The sequence below is a fragment of the Zea mays genome, chromosome 7, assembly GCF_902167145.1.
Source record: "Zea mays cultivar B73 chromosome 7, Zm-B73-REFERENCE-NAM-5.0, whole genome shotgun sequence".
Classification (NCBI taxonomy): domain Eukaryota; kingdom Viridiplantae; phylum Streptophyta; class Magnoliopsida; order Poales; family Poaceae; genus Zea; species Zea mays.
Window position 1 is genome coordinate 178,469,285 of NC_050102.1, and position 15,302 is coordinate 178,484,586.

General features: G+C 44.2%; 1 protein-coding gene across 1 annotated transcript; it reads left to right on the forward strand.

Moving 5' to 3' along the window:
• The first annotated feature begins 746 nt into the window (after positions 1 to 746).
• Positions 747 to 5,868, forward strand: LOC103633493 (putative SWI/SNF-related matrix-associated actin-dependent regulator of chromatin subfamily A member 3-like 1). The gene is made up of 3 exons (XM_008655181.3): positions 747 to 2,337; positions 2,488 to 2,794; positions 4,729 to 5,868. Exons 1-3 carry the CDS (start codon positions 988 to 990, stop codon positions 5,544 to 5,546), a joined length of 2,475 nt encoding a protein of 824 aa, XP_008653403.1. The 5' UTR covers positions 747 to 987; the 3' UTR covers positions 5,547 to 5,868.
• Positions 5,869 to 15,302: the final 9,434 nt, after the last annotated feature.

The window sequence follows — 15,302 nt, forward strand, 5'->3', positions numbered from 1 at the left end:
CCAGATATAACTTTGCATACTCCTTGGAGTCTTTTACTTTCTTATTTCCTGGTTTTGGACTGGTCAGTCTAGCTGAGTACATTCAAGTACTCGGGGTGTTATTGCCAATGATTTGTTGCAGATGGTCAGATGTACTACGGGTACTGCGAGCACTGCTTATACCGGCTACGAGAGATGACTAAGCACAGGGCATGGCTCCTCCATTCTTGTCTCATGCTTTTGGTGGGTTGACATATCCAAATGTTGGCACATTATTCTCGTCTCATGCTTTTAGTGGGTGTTAGTTAAATAAATGCTTCGCTAAACTTATCACTTCGGTGAATGCTACTTGGAGTTATTCGGGGCCCGTGTGTCACCTATGTTGTAATAACTCTATGTACTCCGGTTTATGTTAAAAACTCTGTGAAATGTTGTAACACTTGAAAAAGCGAATGTCAGTTCATTACGATCTTGGTGCGAAGGAAAGGTTTGAGATCTTTCACGATTTCACCAGACCTTTGGTTTATATGGGCTCAAGTGTGAGAAAATCACTGCAGAACAGATGATTTGCATACTTGATCTCTTATAAATCTGATCGAGTCGCCGCAATAGTCCGTCTTCCCGGCGCCATATCTTGTCGTTCTCCACATCTCTAGCGACTGGTGGCCGTGCCCTATCCTGCGGAGTTGCTAACACTATCCAATAATAATTATGTAATATAGGTATCAATATTTTTTCTATATATTTGTTTACCTTCTAGGAAACCAGAACGACGTCCTAGTGCGTTGTTTCTTGACGGAGGGAGTATGCATTTTTTTTTGAATCCTTGCTCGCCATTCGCCAACGGTTACAAGGTGGATAGAAGCAGTAAAAATTCTCCAATCTTAACTAAGAGCGCAACGCAAACCCCACACGGCCACTCCCCCCGTTCCGGCTCTCGTTTCCGCCGCGACGCCGCCTATTCAAACCCCGCAATCCCAAACCCTCCCCCCCCCCTGCCACCGGGCCATGGCGGCCTCCTCCTCCCGCGGCGCCGCCGCTGCCGCCGTTGATGACGACGACGAGCCCTACCTCCTGGGCTTCATCATCTCCAAGATCGTCGGCATGCGCTACTACCGCGGCAAGGTCCACGGCCGCGAGACCGTCGGCCTGGTCCGCCAGCCGCTCAACCGGTACGATAACAACGCCATCGCCGTCTTTAATGCCCGCAACGACCAGGTCGGCCACCTCCCAGGCGCCCTCGCGGCGGTGCTCGCCCCGCTCCTCGACTCCCACCTCCTCGCCGCGGCGCAGGGCATCGTGCCCCGGTCGGGCTCGAAGATCAACCCCAACGCCTACAGCCTCCCCTGCCAGGTCCACCTATTCGCGCGCCCCGCTGCCGCATCCGTCGTCGAGGCCGCGCTCCACGAGGCCGGCATCGACCTCATCCACGTCGACCACCCCGAGTTCGCCCTCTCCCAGGCGGCCGCGGTCATGGAGCAGTTCAAGAAGCCGGACCGCGACCGCGACGTCGATAAGCTCTTCTCGCTTGTGGGGAAAGAAGGGAAGAATCAGACTCAGCCCATGGACCCGCCCGGGGATGTCGTGCTGTCCGAGCTCTTCGGACACCAGAAGGAGGCGCTGGGGTGGATGGTGCACCGGGAGGAGTCCGCCGACCTGCCGCCCTTCTGGCAAGAAGGTGAAGATGGGGGATTCGAGAACGTGCTTACCAATCAAAAGACGGAGAAACGACCGCCGCCGTTAAAGGGCGGGATCTTCGCTGATGATATGGGGCTTGGGAAGACGCTTACACTCCTGTCATTGATTGGAAGGACTAAAGCTCGCAATGTGGGTGCGAAGAAGGCTAGAGGGGGCAAGAGGAGGAAGGTTGAGGACGGAGGGGAGGGGTCGCGGACCACGCTTGTGGTCTGCCCACCCTCGGTGTTCTCATCTTGGGTGACACAACTGGAGGAACACTTGAAAGCAGGCAGCCTGAAAGTCTACATGTACCATGGCGAGCGGACGAGAGATAAGAAGGAGCTGTTGAAGTATGACCTCGTTCTTACCACCTACAGCATCTTGGGGACAGAATTTGAGCAGGAGGACTCACCGGTGAAGGATATCGAGTGGTTTCGTGTGATCCTGGATGAAGCCCATGTGATCAAGAACTCTGCAGCACGGCAGACGAAGGCGGTTATCGCTCTGAATGCAGAGAGGCGGTGGGTGGTCACTGGGACACCCATTCAGAACAGCTCATTTGATTTATATCCCCTCATGGCATTTTTGAGATTCCAGCCTTTCTCAATCAAGAGCTACTGGCAGAGCTTGATCCAGCGCCCCTTAGAGAAAGGAAGTAAGGCTGGATTGTCACGGTTGCAAGTAAGTTGACCTGAATTTTCCTGTCTTCTTAATTTTCACCATATAGGACATCGATTAATTTGGTGTTTTAAACAGTGCATGCTCAAAGTGATCTAAAAATACTTATCTTTCACTCACAAATTTTGAGTTTCTTTTGTGTGCTTATTCCAGAACCTCTTAGGTGCTATTTCATTGCGGAGAATCAAAGAGATGGACGATGGAAACAAGAGCATGGTTGAACTTCCCTCCAAAACTGTTTTGGCATGTTATATTGATCTTTCTGCAGAGGAGCGTGAATACTATGATCAGATGGAACAGGAAGGGAGGAACAAAATGCAGGAATTCGGTGACAGAGATTCGATTCTGAGTAATTACTCAACCGTGCTTTATTTCATTCTGAGGCTCCGCCAGCTCTGTGATGATGTTGCTTTGTGTCCTTTAGACATGAAAGCATGGTTTCCTGCAAGCTCTATCGAAGGTATGCCCTTTTTTATACTTTTATCTTAACTCTGCCTTTTTGTTACCATGATATTGTATGGCCATAGCAAGCCTTTCATCTGCCCTACTCGATAGTTGAGATGTGCTAACTCAAATGGATGGACTTGTTTCTTAAATAATATAAATATGTCAGGCATTGTATTGTTAGTTTTCATCTGCCCAATTTCATGAAGTATTATTTAGCTTTTGTAGAAAGGAATTCTATCTTGTTTTATTTACAACCAAATGGCAAGTAGTAATTGTTTTTAGTTTACCCATTCAACTTAACAAATAGTAGTAACTGGTTTTATGCTTAATTTTGTTAAGCTTACATCGCCCTTTGTAGTGGATGGTTAGTGTGTATAAAGTGACATGGGATTATTTATAGAAGGAAAGAAACTCATTTTATTCACCAACATTGGCCATATGTTACTGCAATGTGCAATATCCTGTCGTTCTTCAAAAAAGCCTTAGGGTCCGTTTGATTGCGGGACAGCCAGGACAGGGACGTCCCCTGTCGTCCTCTCTCGTCCCTCCAATTTTGAGGGACAGCAGGGGACAACACTGGATAGTCCTGTCCCAACCCTTGACCCAGAACCAAACAACCTAATTTGAGGGATCGTCTCATCCCATCCCGTCCTGTCATTGTAACCAAACGCACCCTTAAATCATTGCATGGTCACTAAAGCATGTGTTGAAATTGTTTTCTACAAGAGTCCAATATTGTCGGATTCGGATTGTTTTTCTAAGACACCTTATTGCCAAGGAGTTTTGTCACTATGCTGTCAGTTCAGCCAAGTTAGAATTGTTAGATAGCAGCTCTGCTTTCTGTAGGAAAAAAAGTTCCGTTTTGATAGACATCATTAGTAATAAGTTCCATCCTTATTTCTTACAGAAAATCCGTTATGTGTCAGGCTTATCAATTGTTAATTAAAATGTTAGTGTACATTTAGTCAATAGTAGAGTACTCCATCATACCACAATTTTAAATTGTTTTGGGCAAAGTTTTTGATAGCTTATTGTTTTGGACATTGAAATGGTCTACAATGTGTATTTTCATTAATCGGGTAACATCAACCTTATGTTGTCAATCAACCTGGCTCTTTAGAGCATCTCCAATAGTTTCCAAAAAATCAATTGGTAAATCAATGAGTTTTCCGAGTGGCTAAAAAAAGCTGGTAGTATGTTGACCTTCTCCAATAGTTTCTAAAATCTCGCTTCTAAAATAAAGAAGAATTTTGTGCCAGGAATACTGGACTATATGTAAATCACCTCTCTTGTACATTTGCATTGGGAACCCTTTCCTACTCTTTGTTCTTCCCCACATCCTTCCACCTCCAAATGGGTAAATTAACGAGTTTTCCGAGTGGCTAAAAAAGCTGGTCAGTGCTGGTCGATAGGCGCATGTATATTTCCGTGCGGCTCGGTCGATTTTTAAGTGCAGAAGATTGGGAGTTAATGGAGAGCAGTTTTTTCAATCTTGCATTCTTGCCAAAAAAAATCAAGATTGGGAGTGGGTTTTGGAAACTCTTGGAGATACTCTTATGTCTTATGTATTAGTAGTCATAGTTGTGAAAGTTTGACCATTAAAAATCCTAACACTCCTTATACATAATTACATACAATCGGAGGGGGTGTGAAATATCCCCCCCCCCCCCTCTTTATATGGTTCATACTAGTTACTCAGTCAGATGTAGCGATAAGCTTAGGTTATGGATGCTTACTGAAATCCTATTGATTAGCGAGGAGTGCTTGAATGTATAATGAGTCAATGGCTAATTGTTGTGGTTGCGAGATATGAACTAAAATGCTGGGAAAATTGGGAAGAGAGTAAATTTATCATTTAGCAGTTTATATTTTCTTATCATTTTCACCTTTTGTATGATCATTACAACCTGATGTGTTCATCTTTCATTTTGATATGCCTTCATGCAGATGTGTCTAAACACCCAGAGCTGTTGAAGAAACTGGCCTTATTGGTTGATGATGGAGATGACTTTGACTGTCCTATTTGCCTCTCTCCACCAACTAAAACTGTCATAACCAGCTGCACTCACATATACTGCCAAACCTGCATCCTAAAAATCCTCAAGAGCTCCAGTTCCCGCTGTCCAATATGCAGGCGCACCTTATCTAAAGAGGACCTCTTCCTTGCTCCAGAGGTAAAGCATCCTGATGAAGATGGTTCAGGCAACCTTGAGTCTGACAGACCCCTCTCATCCAAGGTGCAAGCACTGCTGAAGCTGCTGACGGCTTCACAGAACGAAGACCCCTCATCGAAGTCTGTTGTTTTTTCCCAGTTCAGGAAGATGCTGATCTTGCTGGAAGCGCCCCTCAGAAAGGCAGGCTTTAAGACACTACGCCTCGACGGCTCAATGAGCGCGAAGAAGAGGCTGCAAGTCATCCAAGAATTCAGTCACGGTGGCTCTGACTCCCCAACTGTGCTACTGGCCAGTCTGAAAGCCGCGGGAGCCGGCGTGAACCTCACAGCTGCCTCGACGGTGTACCTGTTCGACCCCTGGTGGAACCCTGGGGTAGAGGAGCAGGCCATGGACAGGGTGCACCGGATCGGACAGAAGAAAGAAGTGAAGGTGATAAGGCTCATCGTGAAGGGCAGCATCGAGGAGAGGATACTGGCCCTGCAGGAGAGGAAGAAGCGGCTGATCAGCGGCGCATTCGGGAAGAAGGGAGGCAAGAACGAGAAGGAGATGCGTGTCGAAGAGCTACGGATGATGTTGGGCCTAGGTAAGTAAGGAAAAGGCTGGTTGGTGGTGATAGGAGGAGTGATGCTTGTGTTGCTTGTGATATAGCTCTGGCGGTAGAAGTTGTAGCTAGGGCGATGGAGATGAGACCATCAACCATGACATCACAGTTTTCTCGGTGTAGGTAGTTTCAGTGTAGGCATAGGTAGGGCTGGAAGAAAACGAAATCCAGGCACGCGTGCTAAACATTAGCACTAGATCAGTGCTAAATGATTGGGTCCTCACTTCCTCAGCTGTGATGGTCAATTACTGAACACGGTCAAATCTAGTAGTAGCTGTGCTAAATGAATTGCGTTTGTAGCTTTCCTATTTATCCAATTGGACAGTCAGGACTCCTGGGCTTGGGAAACATAGAACAACGGGGTTCCTTCCAAAGAAAATTATGTTTGTATTAGCTGAGAAATGAAAACCAAAGTTTAGCTCAAACCAGACAGAGGCGGGTGAATGGAAAAATTAAAGGGTAATGAATGGAATCAAGAGCCCAAGTTGTACTAGCTCGAATGGGCCAATGGGCCCAAACCAGTGCAATTACAGCCCAATTGTCCTTCCATCGGCCTAGCCCACTACCACATATCACAAACTTCTCCATCTCTTCCCACTACCTACTGCCGTTGCACGCTCGGTAGTCGGTAGTTGTCCTGCGAGGCTGGCGCGCGAGCACATGTCATGTCAATACAGAAGAAAGTTTTGAGAACAGCACAATCTCTACCCTTGATGTGTGTAACACATTAGGTACCAAGAAAGCATGTATCAATTCAAAAGAGATTAATGAATATTTCACTAGTGATTCTTGTCCAGTATTCCAATTAATAACTGCTTTCTGCTCCCTCTGTCAGAGGAGAACTGCTGTTGATGAACTTAAATATGCATGTTCAGTTCACCTTCTCTATAGTGATCCCATTTTTTTTTTACCTCAGGTGTTACGCTTAACAGCACCAACAAAAAAGTGCATCATCAGTACTGCAACACTCACTTATCATTTTTATTATGTCAGGAAATCGTCTTGTCATATTTCCGTGCACTGCACTTTTTTTGCAAATACTATCAAATTAGCCCTGCAGCAACTACAGCTGTGTGTTTGTTGTCTTGACTCTTGAGGTCGATGGCGTCTTTTCGTTGTTCATTGTCGAATATCATTCTATTGTTAATTCAGAGGCTTCTGCGGAGCTTCCAGTGCTACTGAAATAGCTTTACACTGTTGCATCTCTATTCCGCATAGTTGTAATTCACCTGCCAGTATTTCATTTTTATGTTACTTCGGATTTTAATCTTCGGTGATGAAGTGGCCATGAACTGTGATTTGAGATTGAAGTAGGAGTATATTTCTCTTTATATTCTGGTTGTTGTTGTTTTTTTTACTTGTCTAAATTTGTCTATTATTGTCGCTTGAATTATGATTTCTGTATGTAATATGCTTCGCCTTAAGCAGATTAGGACGCAAACACATGGATCTTGCACTTGTATTCACTCACGTAGTCTTCTAAACAATGAAACAAAGCATAGTTTACAACAACTATATCTACTCTCTATGCGTCATCGATTGTTAATCTATGTGAACCATTTTGCGGACCAGGAGTACCGAGGGCACACTAGCAATGACAAGCATCAAAATACTAAGGTAGCTATGTCTAGAATGAACTGAGCATGAGACCTTATGGTGAAAATTTAGGTTCTACTACTTACGCTCGAACATATCTAGGTTCGTCCCGTGCTTATCTACACATAAAAAAACTCGGCTGGGGAGGGAAAGACCGTCCTCTCGGTATTATATTAAGAAGAGACCAAAATATAGTCTCGGCCAAGAAAATCCCCAAATCCTGGCCCCCATCACTAGCGGGCCATCATCGTCCACTCTGCAACGGCCCACCCGAAGGGTGGTGCGTAGGACGTAACCCGGAAGCGGGTGGGGCACTGCGAGGGGATTTTTTAACAAACCAGAAATTCGCCTCCGAGGGGGATCGAACCTAGGATCTGAAGGTGCTACTCGAAGACCTTAACCATTACGCTAGAGGCCCTTACCTACACATCAGTCCACTGGAAAAAATCGGACTGGTCTTTAAGAAAGGAAGTACCATGTGATGAGTATTTTGGATGGAATAGCTTAGGTTCAAAAATGATCTTGTTGATTTTGAATAGGATGGATAATCCCATGAAGATATTTTGAGTGAACACCAATTCTAGTATTGTATGTTCCGTTTTAAATATTGGTGCTATTTTTATTAGTTTGATTTTTGTGAAAGAGCCTCTAACTGAGTTGGTTAGATGGTCTGAGTAACACTCCTCAGATCCTGAAAGCCTAGGTCGCACAAGTCTAAGATCCGGCTCCGATAGGTCTTCTTAACGTAATATTTGGGGGGCTATCTTCCCCGCAAGTCCGTCTCTAGGTCTTTACTTAATATAATATTGAGGGACCTACAGGTCAAGTTTTTATTAGGCTGCTGTTGAACGAACACCTATTAGAGAAAGTATAATAAGCTAATATAGGCAGACGGTAAGAGATGCCACATCAAATTTATGGTGATATAGAAGAGAGAGAAGGGGAGAAAAATAAAAGGCGGACTAGGGACTACTCACTAGTAGTGAGCTGAGATTAAGAGTGGCTGCATACGGACTCCAAGGCCCTACGTGAGAGAGACATGAGTTGACAAAATATTAAATATACTACTTGTACAATGAGAAAGTTATTATATAGGTAGGTGTTTAATTGGTTATATATGATATGACAACATTATAAAGCTCAACATTGCTCTTATCAGACTGAAGTTCGCTTATATTATATTCTAACACGCCCTATGCTTACCTACACATCAATCCACTGAAAAAAATCTGACTGCTCTTTAAGAAAGGAAGTACCATGTGATGAGTATTTTGGATAGAGTAGCTTAGGTTCAAAAATGATCTTGTTGAATTTGAATAGGATGGATAATCCCATGAAGATATTTTGAATGAACACCAATTCTAGTATTGTATGTTCCGTTTTAAATGTTGTGTTTTCTTTATTAGTCTGATTTTGCAAAAGACCCTCTTAGTGAGTTGGTTATGTGGTTCGAGTAACACTCCTCAATTCCTAAGAGCATAGGTCGCACAAGTCTAAGATCCGGCTCCGGCAGGTCTTCTTCTTAACGTAATATTTAGGGGGCTATCTTCCCCCACAAGTCCGCGGCCAAGTTTTTATTAGGCTGGTTTTGAATGAACACCTATTAGAGAAAGTATAATAAGCTAATATAGGCAGACGGTAAAAGATGCCACATCAGATTTATAGTGATGTAGAAGAAAGAGAAGGGGAGAAAGAGCAAAGGCGGACTGGGGACTACTCACTAGTAGCCAGCTGAGATTGAGAGTGGGCTCCATACAGACTCCAAGGCTCTGTGAGAGAGACAGGAGTTGACCAAATATTAAATGTACAACTTGTATAATGAGAGAGTTATTATATAGGTAGGTGTTTAATTAGTTATATGTGATATGACAACATCATAAAGCTCAACTTTGCTCTTATAAGTTCATGGTTTCCAACATGATGGATCTCTGCGCCTTCAAGCAACGACTGAAAGGTACATACCAGATCGGCTATTATGCTAATTATCTTTAGTGTGCTATTCTAACCAATTTATAGGGTATTTGGTTTTTAGGGACTAATTTTTAGTCTATCCATTTTATAGGCAGACAGTAAGAGATGCCACATCAGATTTATGGTGATGTAGAAGAAAGAGAAGGGCAGAAAAGAAAAGGCGGACTAGGGACTACTCACTAGTAGTAAACTGAGATTAAGAGTGGGCTACATACGAACTCCAAGGCCCTATGAGAGAGAGACATGAGTTGACCAAATATTAAATGTACTGCTTGTACAATGAGAGAGTTATTATATAGGTAGGTGTTTTAATTGGTTATATGTGATATGACAATATTATAAAGCTCAACATTGCTCTTATCATACTGAAGTTAGCGGTTTCCAACATGATGGATCTTTGTGCCTTCAAGCAACGACTGAAAGGTACATACCAGATTAGCTATTATGCCAATTATTTTTAGTGTGTTATTGAGAGCACCTAGAGGGGGGTGAATAGGTGATCCTGTAAAAACTTGAAACTTAATGCCACAAAAACTTGATTAGGAGTTACCACAATAAAGCCAAGTGGCTAGAGAGGAGTTCTGGCGAAACACAATAACCACAAGGAGATCAACACAGAGAGGCACAGTGGTTTATCCCGTGGTTCGGCCAAGTCCAACACTTGCCTACTCCACGTTGTGGCGTCCCTGAAAGTCGCCTAGAGGGGGGTGAATAGGGCGAAACTGAAATTTACAGAATTAATCACAACTACAAGCCGGGTTAGTGTTAGAAATAATAATGAGTCCGAGAGAGAGGGCGCAAAACAAATCGCAAGCGAATGAAGAGTGTGACATGCGGATTTGTTTTACCGAGGTTCGGTTCTCGCAAACCTACTCCCCGTTGAGGAGGCCACAAAGGCCGGGTCTCTTTCAACCCTTACCCTCTCTCAAACGGTCCCTCGGACCGAGTGAGCTTCTCTTCTCAAATCAAAACCGGGAACAAAACTTCCCCGCAAGGACCACCACACAATTGGTGTCTCTTGCCTCGGCTACAATGGAGTTTTGATTACAAGAACAAGTGAGAAAAAAAGAAGCAATCCAAGCGCAAGAGCTCAAAAGAACACGACAAATCTCTCTCACTAATCACTAAAGCCTTGTGTGGAATTGGAGAGGATTTGATCACTTGAGTGTGTCTAGAATTGAATGCCTAGCTCTTGTAAGTGGTTGAGAAGTGGAAAACTTGGATGACTTGAATGTGGGGTGGTTAGGGGTATTTATAGCCCCAACCACCAAACTAGCCGTTTGGGTGGAGGTTGTCTGTCGTATGGTGCACCGGACAGTCCGGAGCACACCGGACATGTCCGGTGTGCCAGCCACGTCACCCGAACGTTAGGGTTCCGACCGTTGGAGCTCTGACGCTGGGCCCGCCTAGATGTCTGGTGGTGCACCGGACATGAATTGTAGGGTGTCCGGTGCGCCAGCATGGGCGTGCCTGCCCTCTGCGCGCGCTGGCGCGCATTTAATGCGCTGCAGGTAGCCGTTGGCGCCTGAAGTAGTCGTTGCCCCGCAGTTACACCGGACAGTCCGGTGTACACCGGACATGTCCGGTGAATTATAGCGGAGCAGCCGTTACGAATTCTCGAGGCTGCCGAGTTCAGAACCGCGTCCTCTTGGAGCATCGGACACTGTCCGGTGTACACCGGACAGTCCGGTGAATTATAGCGCGCCGGCTCTGAAAATTCCCGAAGGTGAAGAGTTTGCAGTTGATCTTCCTTGGTGCACCGGACAGTGTCCGGTGGTGCACCGGACAGTCCGGTGTGCCCGACCAGGATGCCTTCGGTTGTCCCTTGCTCCTTTGTTTGAACCCTTTCTCTTGATCTTTTTATTGGCTTATTGTGAACCTTTGGTACCTGTAGATCTTATAGACTTGGGCAAACTAGTTAGTCCAATTATTTGTGTTGGGCAATTCAACCACCAAAATTAGTTTAGGAAATAGGTGTAAGCCTAATTCCCTTTCAATCTCCCCCTTTTTGGTGATTGATGCCAACACAAACCAAAGCAAATATAAAAGTGCAGAATTTGAACTAGTTTGCATATGCAAGTGCAAAGGTTACTTAGAATTGAGCCAATAAATATTACCTACTAGATATGCATGGATTGTTTCTTTATTTTTAACATTTTGGACCACGCTTGCACCACAAGTTTTGTTTTTACAAATTCTTTTTGTAAATCCTTTTCAAAGTCTTTTTGCAAATAGTCAAAGACAATTGAATAAGATTTTTCGAAGCATTTTTAAGATTTGAAATTTTGACCCCTTGTTTCAAATGCTTTTTCTTTGACTAAACAAAACTCCCCCTCAATAAATTCTCCTCTTAGCGTTCAAGAGGGTTTTAAGACATCAAATTTTGAAAATACTACTTGCTCCCCCTTTAGAACACAAAGAGATACCAATTTGAAATTTACCAATTGAAAATCATTAATTTTAAAATTAGGGTGGTGGTGCGGTCCTTTTGCTTTGGGCTCATACTTTTCTCCCCCTTTGGCATGAATCGCCAAAAACGAATACTTTGAGTGATATATAAGCCCGTTGATAACTACTTTCTCCCCTTTGGCAAATAAAAACATAGGAGTGAAGATTATACCAAATACGGAGAGTGAAGCGGAGCGACGGCGAAGGATGAGTGGTAGAGTGGAGTGGAAGCCTTTGTCTTCGCCGAAGACTCCAATTCCCTTTCAATATGCCTATGACTTGGTTTGAAATACACTTGAGAACACATTAGTCATAGCATATATAAAAGAGACATGATCAAAGGTATATTTATGAGCTATGTGCGCAAATTAGCAAAAGAAGTTCCTAGAATCAAGAATATTGAGCCCATGCCTAAGTTTGGTAAAAGTTTGTTCATCAAGTGGCTTGGTAAAGATATCGGCTAATTGATCTTTAGTATTAATGTATGTAATCTCGATATCCCCCTTTTGTTGGTGATCCCTAAGAAAATGATACCGAATGACTATGTGTTTAGTGCGGCTATGCTCAACGGGATTATCCGCCATGCGGATTGCACTCTCATTATCACATAGAAGAGGAACTTTGGTTAATTTGTAACCATAGCCCCACAGGGTTTGCCTCATCCAAAGCAATTGCGCGCAACAATGGCCTGCGGCAATATACTCGGCTTCGGCGGTAGAAAGAGCGACCGAATTTTGCTTCTTTGAAGCCCAAGACACCAAGGATCTTCCCAAAAACTGGCAAGTCCCCGATGTGCTCTTCCTATTAATCTTACACCCCGCCCAATCGGCATCCGAATAACCAATCAAATCAAATGTGGATCCCCGAGGGTACCAAAGCCCAAACTTAGGAGTATAAGCCAAATATCTCAAGATTTGTTTTACGGCCGTAAGGTGGGATTCCTTAGGGTCGGATTGGAATCTTGCACACATGCAAACAGAAAGCATAATGTCCGGTCGAGATGCACATAAATAAAGCAATGAACCAATCATCGACCGGTATACCTTTTGATCGACGGATTTACCTCCCGTGTCGAGGTCGAGATGCCCATTGGTTCCCATGGGAGTCTTGATGGGCTTGGCATCCTTCATTCCAAACTTGCTTAGAATGTCTTGAGTATACTTCGTTTGGCTAATGAAGGTGCCCTCTTAGAGTTGCTTGACTTGGAATCCTAGAAAATACTTCAACTCCCCCATCATAGACATCTCGAATTTCTGTGTCATGATCCTACTAAATTCTTCACATGTAGATTCGTTAGTAGACCCAAATATAATATCATCAACATAAATTTGGCATACAAACAAATCATTGTCAAGAGTTTTAGTGAATAAAGTAGGATCGGCTTTTCCGACTTTGAAGCCATTAGCAATAAGGAAATCTCTTAGGCATTCATACCATGCTCTTGGGGCTTGCTTGAGCCCATAAAGCGCCTTAGAGAGCCTATAGACATGGTTAGGGTACTTACTGTCTTCAAAGCCGGGAGGTTGCTCAACATAGACCTCTTCCTTGATTGGTCCATTGAGAAAGGCACTCTTCACGTCCATTTGGTAAAGCTTGAAGCCATGGTAAGTAGCATAGGCTAATAATATACAAATTGACTCAAGCCTAGCTACGGGTGCATAGGTTTCACCAAAATCCAAACCTTCGACTTGGGAGTATCCCTTGGCCACAAGTCGAGCTTTGTTCCTTGTCACCACACCATGCTCATCTTGTTTGTTGCGGAAGACCCACTTGGTTCCTACAACATTTTGGTTAGGACGTGGAACTAAATGCCATACCTCATTCCTAGTGAAATTGTTGAGCTCCTCTTGCATCGCCATCACCCAATCCGAATCTTGAAGTGCTTCCTCTACCCTGTGTGGCTCAATAGAGGAAACAAAAGAGTAATGCTCACAAAAATGTGCAACACGAGATCGAGTAGTTACCCCCTTATGAATGTCGCCGAGGATGGTGTCGACGGGGTGATCTCGTTGGATTGCTTGGTGGACTCTTGGGTGTGGCGGCCTTGGTTCTTCATCCTCCTTGTCTTGATCGTTTGCATCTCCCCCTTGATCATTGTTGTCATCTTGAGGTGGCTCATCTCTTTGATCTTCTCCTTCATCAACTTGAGCCTCGTGCTTATTTTGGGTTGGTGGAGATGCTTGCGTGGAGGAGGATGGTTGATCTTGTGCATTTGGAGGCTCTTCGGATTCCTTAGGGCACACATCCCCAATGGACATGTTCCTTAGCGCGATGCACGGAGCCTGTTCTTCACCTATCTCATCAAGATCAACTTGCTCTACTTGAGAGCCGTTAGTTTCATCAAACACAACGTCACAAGAAACTTCAACAAGTCCTGAGGACTTGTTAAAGACTCTATATGCCCTTGTGTTTGAGTCATATCCTAGTAAAAAGCCTTCTACAGTATTAGGAGCAAATTTAGATTTTCTACCTCTCTTCACAAGAATAAAGCATTTGCTACCAAAAACTCTAAAATATGAAATATTGGGCTTTTTACCGGTTAGGAGTTCATAGGATGTCTTCTTGAGGATTCGGTGTAGATATAACCGGTTGATGGCGTAGCAGGCGGTGTTGACCGCCTCGGCCCAAAACCGATCTGGTGTCTTGTACTCATCAAGCATGGTTCTTGCCATGTCCAATAGAGTTCGATTCTTCCTCTCCACTACACCATTTTGTTGTGGGGTGTAGGGAGAAGAGAACTCATGCTTGATGCCCTCCTCCTCAAGGAAGCATTCTATTTGTGAGTTCTTGAACTCCGTCCCGTTGTCGCTTCTAATTTTCTTGATCCTTAAGCCGAACTCATTTTGAGCCCATCTCAAGAATCCCTTTAAGGTCTCTTGGGTATGGGATTTTTCCTGCAAAAAGAACACCCAAGTGAAGCGAGAATAATCATCCACAATAACTAGACAGTACTTACTCCTGCCGATGCTTATGTAAGCAATCGGGCCGAATAGATCCATGTGTAGTAGCTCCAGTGGCCTGTCACTTGTCATGATGTTTTTGTGTGGATGATGAGTGCCAACTTGCTTCCCGGCCTGGCATGCGCTACAAATCCTGTCTTTCTCAAAATGAACATTTGTTATACCTAAAATGTGCTCTCCCTTTAGAAGCTTATGAAGATTCTTCATTCCAACATGGGCTAGTCGGCGGTGCCAGAGCCAACCCATGTTAGTCTTAGCAATTAAGCAAGTGTCGAGTTCAGCTCTATCAAAATCTACCAAGTATAGCTGACCCTCTAACACTCCCTTAAATGCTATTGAATCATCACTTCTTCTAAAGACAGTGACACCTACATCAGTGAATAGACAGTTGTAGCCCATTTGACATAATTGAGATACGGAAAGCAAATTGTAATCTAATGAATCAACAAGAAAAACATTGGAAATGGAATGGTCAGGAGATATAGCAATTTTACCCAAACCTTTGACCAAACCTTGGTTTCCATCCCCGAATGTGATAGCTCGTTGGGGATCTTGGTTTTTCTCGTAGGAGGAGAACATCTTCTTCTCCCCCGTCATGTGGTTTGTGCACCCGCTGTCGATGATCCAGCTTGAGCCCCCGGATGCATAAACCTACAAAACAAGTTTAGTTCTTGATTTTAGGTACCCAAACGGTTTTGGGTCCTTTGGCATTAGACACAAGAACTTTGGGTACCCAAACACAAGTCTTAGAGCCCTTGTGTTTGCCCCCAA

Coding starts and splice junctions, on each gene's coding strand:
- LOC103633493 (XM_008655181.3), top strand. CDS start 988: ATGGCGGCCTCCTCCTCCCGCGGCGCCGCCGCTGCCGCCGTTGATGAC. Junction 2,338..2,487: donor CTGGATTGTCACGGTTGCAA/GTAAGTTGACCT, acceptor TGCTTATTCCAG/AACCTCTTAGGTGCTATTTC. Junction 2,795..4,728: donor TCCTGCAAGCTCTATCGAAG/GTATGCCCTTTT, acceptor GCCTTCATGCAG/ATGTGTCTAAACACCCAGAG.